The 9,671-nt window shown below is 28.4% G+C and overlaps 1 protein-coding gene across 1 annotated transcript; it reads right to left on the bottom strand.

Moving 5' to 3' along the window:
* Positions 1 to 2,456: 2,456 nt before the first annotated feature.
* Positions 2,457 to 3,693, bottom strand: LOC118050996 (thaumatin-like protein). The gene is made up of 2 exons (XM_035061493.2): positions 3,517 to 3,693; positions 2,457 to 3,271 (listed from the first exon to the last, which is right to left on the bottom strand). Exons 1-2 carry the CDS (start codon positions 3,581 to 3,583, stop codon positions 2,592 to 2,594), a joined length of 747 nt encoding a protein of 248 aa, XP_034917384.1. The 5' UTR covers positions 3,584 to 3,693; the 3' UTR covers positions 2,457 to 2,591.
* Between the last annotated feature and the right edge of the window lie 5,978 nt (positions 3,694 to 9,671).

The raw sequence follows: 9,671 nt of genomic DNA, 5'->3' as shown, positions 1-9,671 counted from the left end.
CTACCTTTCCCACGGTGCCCTATAATTGAAAAAATCATTCATCTGCGGAAAAACAACCCCATTTCTTCCGTGTACACTGTTCTTTTGTAATTTTAACACAGTTAAATAAAAGTTTTGAAAAAACCGCGTCATTTTTTTAATTTTGTTTTACTTGGAATTATTATTATTTAGTGTTTTTGGATCTTTTATATGTTAATATTAAAATTAATTTTTAAAAAAATAAAAAAATATATTATTTTCATGATTTTAAAAACACTAGTTTCCGCGCTCTACCTATCCCAGGGTTCCCTTACAATTGAAAAAATTATTCAACTGCTAAAAACAATCCCATTTCCTCCAGCCATGAATGTTCACTTCCAACTAAATCCTTGGCTGGATTTAAGTCCGAAATTTCATTTTCACAATATGCTCAGTATCTCTTCACAATGCCTTGAATAAACCCAAATGACATTGATGCATATCTAATAATTGGTGATTTTCTGTATAAAGATTATCAGGTGATTCGTGAAGATATCAAGACCTTCAAAAATTCATCTATACAACTCATCAAGGTCGACTCAAACTGCAAAACGTCTAGGGAAGAGCACTTGTATACTTACATCCATGGAAAACCTACCCAGATCTCCTTCCAGCAAATCTCATGGAAAACATAATGAAAATCTACAGCATTCTTAATCTTAGCTCACGCCTCATGGCCTCATCATGCAAGTTGTCAGTTTTTTTTTCTTTTTTCTCACCACACTCTTCAGTTTTCCTTAATTTAATAGCAGGGGACTGAATGTTCACATGGGGTTCTCAAACAAAAAAAATAAAATGAAAATATGTATCTAGCAAGAATCAACCCCTGTTTGTTTTTGCAATCTCTCATATCTAACCAAGGACTGTGTATCCATTCTAATCAGTGGCAGGAATCTACAACACAGGACTTATTTCTCTTATGATGTTTTAGTGCTTCAGCTTGTTGACATCATGGCCCAATGATGGGAAAGGAAGCAGCCGAAGCAAATGCCTGCATGAACATTGCATGAAATACTTACCCAGATCTGCTTCTAGCAAATCTCATGGAAAACACAATGAAAAGATACAAAAGCAACGACCTTTTTGGAAGCTCCTTGACTTCTAGCGAATTTCTCCTTGTACTATTTATCTCCTTGGCAAACCAGTCGTGCAAGATTAGCAGCTGCAGATGCGTTCTGAGATTTGGGAGATTGTTGCAGATGCTTTCGGTGATTTGGGGGAGATGAGGGTATTTATGTCAAATGACTTAATGAGAAGTGAAAAGGCTACAATTCGCTGCTTTTGAATCTAAGGGGAAAAAAAAAAAAAAAAAGTTTTGAATTCAATTTTTATGATGGGGTGATTGCCAAACATTATAAATTGGAGAATTAGTATATAAAATTTTAAAAATTAATGAATTAATAAATGAATAAAAAAATTTAATAAAATAATAAAGTTTGATTATGTTACATTTTAGAAACATGATATTGTGAAATTATGTTATTTTTAGCTTAATTAATCAACTAATTCCAAAAATAATAAGAAAAAATTTAAAATTATCAAAAACAAAAATTTTTAGAAAGATTTTTTATATTTAAAAATCCAACAATTCTCGTAGCAACACAATTATTATAATAGAAAAAACATCTGAAAACTCCTGTAAAAATTTAAACACGATCCAACAGTTAAATTATAAATTATAGTTCTTTTAAGCTATTATTAATTTTAACGCAACCAGATCTCTTCTTGAGCTCTCCTCTTGAATCTAAATCTATCTCAATGATTCATAAATATATCTGCTAGATCATCCATGTAATTTGTTTAAGGCAGATACATGACTATTTAAAATCACCTAGTAATGTGTAAATAATAACTTTTTGAGATTCTAATTAAAGTTTATTTTTGAGTTTACAAGTTAGAAAAAAATATATATATCTTGATTTATAAAACATACTTGAAAGAAAAATTTTCATAAAAATATATTTCTTGACTTATAAAATATATTTGAAGAAAAATCTTGATAAAATTATTTTCTTGTATTTTTTATGTCATAATACTCGAGAATCAATTATATATTTCATTATATCAATAATGTTTTTCCACTACTGATATGGTAATCCTAAATATATTTCATTTATATGGATAATGTTTTTTCCAGTGTTGGTATGGTAATCCTAAATCAGATAAAGAAAATAAAAACAAAATGAAGCCAAAACATGCATAAGCTCAAAATAAATCATGTCCAACTCAATGAAGATCATTACCATATATTATTAATTATGTAACATAATTAAGTATTTATTAGAATTTAGAATGTTATTTCAATGGAACACCATGAACATCTAAACTTGTTTTTTTAAGTATTTTTTATTTAAAAATATTAAATTAATTGTTTTTTTTTTGTTTTTCAATAATTTTATATATTAATGTTACAAATAAATATAAAATAATATATGTAATTTTAATGAAAAAGTACTCTTTATAAAAATACATTGAACCGATTACATTCTGAATAAATACTAGCACTACATTATATAATAACCCGAAACAAACACTCCTAATTGAATAGATCAGCCACTGATACCTCACTCTCATCAGTGTTGATTAGGACAGAAAGTGACCAGATAATTTCCACGAGTGCAGGTCGCAATGCTAGTAGGATCATCATAAGCATACGAGTAGGCCTTCGGACAAGCTGCCTTGAAGATCCTCGAATAAGCAGTTGGCTTGCAAGCTTGGGGGGTTCCAAAGCTACCAGTACAGCAATACCTCGGGGAATTGAAAGCAGAGCAAGCACTCTTACAAGCCACGACCCTGTTGTTGTCTTTTGACCTGACTTGTAACCCCACAGGACACATCATGTTCAAGTCACGAACACACCCTGCATAGCTGCATTTGCCTGAGCCTTTAAATGGAGTTATTGAGATTGCAAGATTGTAGCCATCTACAAGGCTAACATCATAGAAATCCTGGTCATTGCCTAGGGTGATTTCTGCTAGCGTGGCAGGTGGCGTGCCTCCAATGCCATTGCAAAAGAGGGAGCCTCCACAGTCTCCAGTAGCACAGCGGCCGCGCCCGGAGGCGTCAAAGGAGCAGCCATGGCGACCCCAGAAACGGCCGGACCAGAGTGGCGGGAGGTTGAGGGTGTAGGCCTTGTTGGGTGGGAGCTTGAACCCTCCACGGGCTAACAAGGGCCTTCCTGCACTTGGTTGGACGCCTGGCCACACTGGATGGGTGCACTTGTTGTGAAGTGTTATTGTTGTTGATGAAACCTCTGCATTATGTAGAAAGAAACAATAAAAACAACAATTAGAATGTTAACAATAATCAGCCATTAAGAAACTGATATTTTTGCTCATAAGAAGCTGTGTTTGAAGGCAATGTGGTATGGTCTAGGTCAAACTAAACAACAGCACATGAAAATACAGGGAAATTTTAAAAAAGACTAGATCTTTACCTAGGCCTAAGAAAACAGGAAAAAAAGGACTCAAAAACGAAGAGGGCAGGAGTTAGAAGTACCTGAAATGCGGGAGAACATAAGAGTGAAGAGAATAAGAATGAGCAGAGATCTCAGCGTTGCTGCCATGGTGGAAAACAGAGAGAAGCTGGCGACCACCACACGATGGATTTGAGGTAGAGGATAGCTAAGCAGAAAGAATCCTCTCTCCCCTCTTTTCAAGAGCTTCCCGTTAGTAGGGTTTTTATAGGGAAAAAAAATGTGAGGGTAAAGTAAAGAAGTGGAATAAAGTCAGATGAGCCGCTTGATTTATTTTGAAAAGCCAATAAAGTTTGTTCTGACAGTTTTGAAAACTTTTGAAAATTTGATTCGTTTTAAATTATTTTTTAATACTTTTAAATTGTTTTAATATATTAATATTAAAAATATTATTTTAATTCATTATCAAATAAAAAATATTTTTTAACATAATTTTTACCACTATCCTAATCTCCTTAAAATATAGATGAATTAAGATTCTGTTTGAACTGTATTTTTTTAAATTTTAATTTTTTATTTAAAATTAATTTTTTGTTATGTTTTCAGATTATTTTGATGTCAAAAATAATTTTTAAAATATAATTTTTTATTTATTTTAATATATTTATAAATAAAAAAATAACTTTAATTGCAACCGTAATCAAAATCCCACACATGCCCTAAATTGATTCAAGTTAGAGTTTCATGAGTGAAAAATTTTAATTTTTACATGCATAGCTGTAGAATATTAAAAAAAAAACAAATTAACACATTTTTAAAAAAATTGTTTTAAAAATAACTAGTTAAATTTGTTGCTCTTTGCCGCAACCTTAACCGCCAATCCTAGACAAACCGAAAATGAACCTCAATATGCGATTCTCAAACGCATTTTAGAGTTTATGGATTAAAAATTTTAATTTTTTTAATATATTTTCAATTGTTTTGATATTAATCTAAAAAATAATTTTTAAAAATAAAAAATATATAATTTCAATTATATTTTATAATAAAAAGTATTTTAAAAAACAACTAAAATTACAATTTCAAACATGCCTTAAAGTTTATGGGAGTTTAGTTTTTTCCATTATTTTTTTTTTAATTAAAAGAATGGGTAGAAGAAGGAAGGCAGAGATTTAACTTAGAGGGGGAATCAATATCTAAAACGTTAATTAATAGCAGTATAATAACTAGGAAAATGAGAGAGAGAGAGTGATCTAACTAGCTTAATATTTGGATGCTAAAAGAAAACAGTTAGAGAATCTTGCTTGCAAAGGACACTGGTCCTAGTGGAAGAGAGATGACAATAGAGGATAATAGTGAATCATGTGATGCAAATAAAATAATAGCAAACCCTAAAATGCAATTGGAAATCATATACTTAGGGTTTATATGGGGTTATGATAGTTTAAGATTTCTTTGCAGTTAGTTTATAATTAGGGGTTAAAGTCATGGTTGAAAACGCCAAACATAACTTTAATGTTATGTTTTTTTTTGCTGCAGTTGAACCAACTTGTCATAAAAATTTGTATGTTTTTTTTTTAAATAATGTTTTTTTTTATGTTTTTTATATAGTTGTAATAGAATAATATCAAAAATAAATTTTAAAAAATAAAAAAATAATAATTTTAATATATTTTTTTAAAAATAATTTAAAAAATAACAACCACCATGATTTCTGAAATACTTTAAAAGCTTGTTTAGCAGTGTGGTTGTGGTTACTTATCAAATAATTTTTCGTATCAAAATACATGTCAATGATTTTTTTTATTTTTAAAAAAAATATTTTGAATATCAGCACATCAAAATAATTTGAAAATATTAAAAAATATTAATTTAAAATAAATAAAAAATAAATAAAATTAAAATTTTTAAAAAGTGCTCGTGAAATGTATAAATAAACAAGCCATAATAAAACTATATTAATTTTTAAATATTCTTTTTATATTTTGTTAGTATTTGAAAACTTTTTGAAAAACTGTGTTAGATTGAGGAAAAACCCAGGTTTTAAGGGTTCATCTGGGAAAGTGAGGTGGACAAACTGCACAGCTTTCGAAGAGATGTCAGAGAGGATGGTGGAGGAGATGTCTGCATCCCAGAAAAAAGAAAACCTCCTCACATGCCTTTGTGGAACCCTCCAACACTAGCTTGCCACGGCGCCCTGTGAGTCTGTGACCATCCACTCTGCAGCTACATTTGCCATTTCTTTTTCTTCTTATATTCGAGCTTGTTTGATATTCTATTTGTGATTATTTTTTAAATATTTTTTATATTAAAATATATATTAATAATTTTTTTATTTTAAAAATATCATTTTTAATATTAACACATCAAAATAATTTAAAAACATTAAAAATATATTAATTTAAAATAAATAAAAAATTAAAAATATAAACAAAATTTTTTTTCACGAAACATCATATATCCAGTGATACCCACAAAAAAAATCTCTAGATAAAGATGAGATTCATCTCTTTTTTTTTAATTATAGTTGTTCAAATCAGTTTATGCACATCTTAATTAATTATTAAAAATTTTAAAATTAATAATTATATAAATTTTTAATAATTTTAATATTTATAATATTTAAACAAATAATTTATAATAATATTTAAATTAATAAATTTAAAACCTAACAATTTAACATATTCACCCTCTCTTTACCTTTTCATCGAGCCTGCCAGCAGATACTACTTCTGTAAACCTGGAAAAATTCAAATCCTGGGGTCATTGTGACGTGATCAAAGATCTTGAAGATCAATGGCACAGATGGGTGGATGTGCACCTTCCATTCAATGCTGAAGATGCACGTGAACAAGATCCTTTCACATATGATATGGTGCTCGCATTCTGTGTCCCAAACAAAAATCTCATCGGTGAAAGAGATTCTATAGGAATAGTTGTCGTGTAATGGAGCACAGGAGAGATCGAAGCCGTTGGAGTCTTGTTTTTGTATCCCAATATCTGGAGGCATAAACAAGTAATAAAATGTGGTGCCAGATTTACGGTTGTTTGGAAACGCGGTAATAATTGTTTTTTAATATATTTTTTATTTAAAAATATTAATTTAAAATAAAAAATAAAAAATAAAAAAACTTTTATTTAAAAAAAAAACACTGTTAAAATATAAAAATAAATATTCATTTAACTATGTACTAACGGGCATGGGGTAGCACAGGAAAAGGCAAAGCTGAGGCCATCAGCACTAGGGCCCCACTAAAGAACTTTCGTTTTTTGTTTTTTATAAAGTTTCCTATGGTACCGTACGAGGCTGTGACAAGATCGAATGGGAAAATAATTATGTGGGGGAATTACTTTAGTGAATTACTCTAGTGAGGTGCCGAGAAAAAAAAAAAAATCAAAATATTTTTTACTTAAAAATATATTTTTTATTTTAAAAAAATTATTTTTAATATTAGCATATCAAATTAATCTAAAACATGAAAAAATATTAATTTGAAGTAAATAAAAAAATAAAAATTTTTCAAAGTTTTTCAAAAAAAAATTTAAAATACAAAAATAAATAGAGTTTTATGAAATTCAATTAAAAAATATAAGTAAAATTACTTTATAAAAACTGTATTTCAAACTTAATTTTTTAATAAATTTCATAATATAAAATATAATTTAATGTATTACTAAATACCTTACTTTATATTAACAAACTCTTCATCCAGCTCGCTTGTGACAGCCTGGGCACGTTCTTAGACCGGCTATGAGAAAAAGCTGGTTTTTTTTTTTTATACATATTTTCTCCTATTTGTTTTTCATGGAACAAATATTTTTATATCATTTTATACATAATCTCATAGATTTTGTTTTCACACAATCATGAATTCTACTTGTCTTCACATTAATATTTTTATTGGACAATCAGATATCCTTGTATAAAACAATAAAACTCTTCTATAGACTATAATTATTTCATCAACTAAAGATATCCAAGCAACACAACGTAGGTTTACTGTCTCTCTCATAGATTTTATTTTTTTTCATAATGAGTTTCAAGGAAATAACTTCAATAACTTAAGAACTGTCTTTTTATCCATACTTTTTTTATTTTAAATAAAGCACGAATATTAATTAATAATCATTTATTATAATTTTTATTTTTAATGTCATTATCAATTATTAAATATAGCTTAATTTCAAAGAATGGAGTACATAAAATTCTTTTATATTGGATTACGGGGCACAATTATCATTTATGGAGAATAAATTCAAACATACATTTCCCTTTTCAAGATATTCTTACCCCGAAATTAATAAATGATTTAGAAATTACAAGGCCTTATTGGTAGAAACAAATATCATGGACAATAATTTCATCGGAAATTAATGAAGAGCTATTTGACCCGACTTGAATTGAATGAGAGTTTTTTTGAATTATTACATTGCTTGATGGATAATAGATAAGATATAACCTTAACTCAAACCTAATGCGGAATATATAAATTTGTATCATATAGATATAAATATAGAACATTTATATTTTTTAATACAATATAATATATACAGATTTCAATATTAACACACATACACATACAATATTATGTTGAAATACCCATATAAATACTTGAAATCCAATAATTGTGGTGTGGAACTGTTGATATCTAAATTTTTTTACCTGTAGGCTAATGGATAGGGCTTAAATATAGTAGAGTTGTTTAAAATTCTTAAATTAGTGTCCTAAGTTTGTTTAGTTAATCATTAAAAGTGCATTCTAATCAAATTAATTTTTAAAAAAATATTAACATTAACAATAAAAAAAAATGAATTAAAATAAAATAAAAAAAAATTCTTATTATTAATTTAAATAATTTTATCGAATATAATTTATCTAGTGGACAAAAACTAGAGGAGGCAGATCGTTGCTGGAACCAGAAGGGCAACAAAGTTGACCACTTGAACCATTAAGAGTTGGCTTCAAATGATAAATGTATGATATACCTCTTTAAAAATATAAGTCTCACATATCAAATCCTTAACATATATCTTGTTTTTAACTTTTTATTTAAGGTTGAATAAGTATCCGCATAGAATTAAATAAATATTTTAAATTAAAAAATAAAGAGAATATTAATTTAATTAGGATGTATATGTAATTCCTAACCTCTTAAATGAATATATCTATCTATACTGGACAAAGCCCCATCTTTTGCCATAAATAGTAAATATATGATAGATGATCCATTGAGTTGAAGAAGAATGAAGAGAATATAATCTCAAGTTTGTAAATTGTCTAGATGATATTCAATTTAAGCTTCTCCATATTTTGGGTATACTACTTGTTAAAAAATATATCTATACAAAAGTGATTGATCTTTAAGTGCACCTCATATCGCTTTTGGAAATCAATCTTAGTAAGTAAGTGGAACGAGTGTTTGTATAAACATATGATAATCATGACTTTTCATTCCATATACTTTGTCATCCTCTAAATTCACCAATCTAGATATGTTTGAAGTATATCTATTAGGAAAATATAGACTCTTAAGCTATTAGTAGATAAGTAACTATGTATTTTTGTCCAGGACAAGGTTAGCTTTGGGTTTTGTAACCCGTGAGCCATTATAACTAGCTTCATATTCTTATGGTGTCGAAACAAATGTATATTTATTCTAGCTTTCATGTTGTCTTTTGTCTTTCATTTTACGTCCATCACCTTTTTAAAAAAATCTCCAAACATGTTTTATATATATAGACACACACACACACGACATCTAAATTATGGCAGAGAATATGTCTAAAAATACTTAACTTTACCCAATTATAAATTACAAGAAAACCAGAAAACTTCTGCTGATTGTATTGAAAACCAAAAACAATACCTTTTTACTATGAGACTACATCATACAATTCTTCATCCGATGTGATATGAACCAAGCAAGGTTTGAATTTGGCTTTAAAATGTCTACTAATCAATTTTGCGAGATCATACATATCTCTCCAACCGTATATTGAAAAGTCAAATAGAGTTCAAAAACATATTATTTTCAAGAGTCAAAGGTATTAGACAAATCTTATCAAATCTACCAAACTAGGTTTTTGTGTATTGTTTATGACATATCTCGAGTTACAAGTGGAATTTTGCTACTATTCAAGTTGGGATGAAAACTAAACATATCAAGCTTGATGTTTTCAACTATATATGGTACACCTAGTAATTAATCTATATGAGAGCGAATGACATGTTTGAAGT

The sequence above is a fragment of the Populus alba genome, chromosome 15, assembly GCF_005239225.2.
Source record: "Populus alba chromosome 15, ASM523922v2, whole genome shotgun sequence".
Classification (NCBI taxonomy): domain Eukaryota; kingdom Viridiplantae; phylum Streptophyta; class Magnoliopsida; order Malpighiales; family Salicaceae; genus Populus; species Populus alba.
Note: the sequence above shows the minus strand (reverse complement) of the source record. Positions and strands in the feature narration are given on the sequence as shown.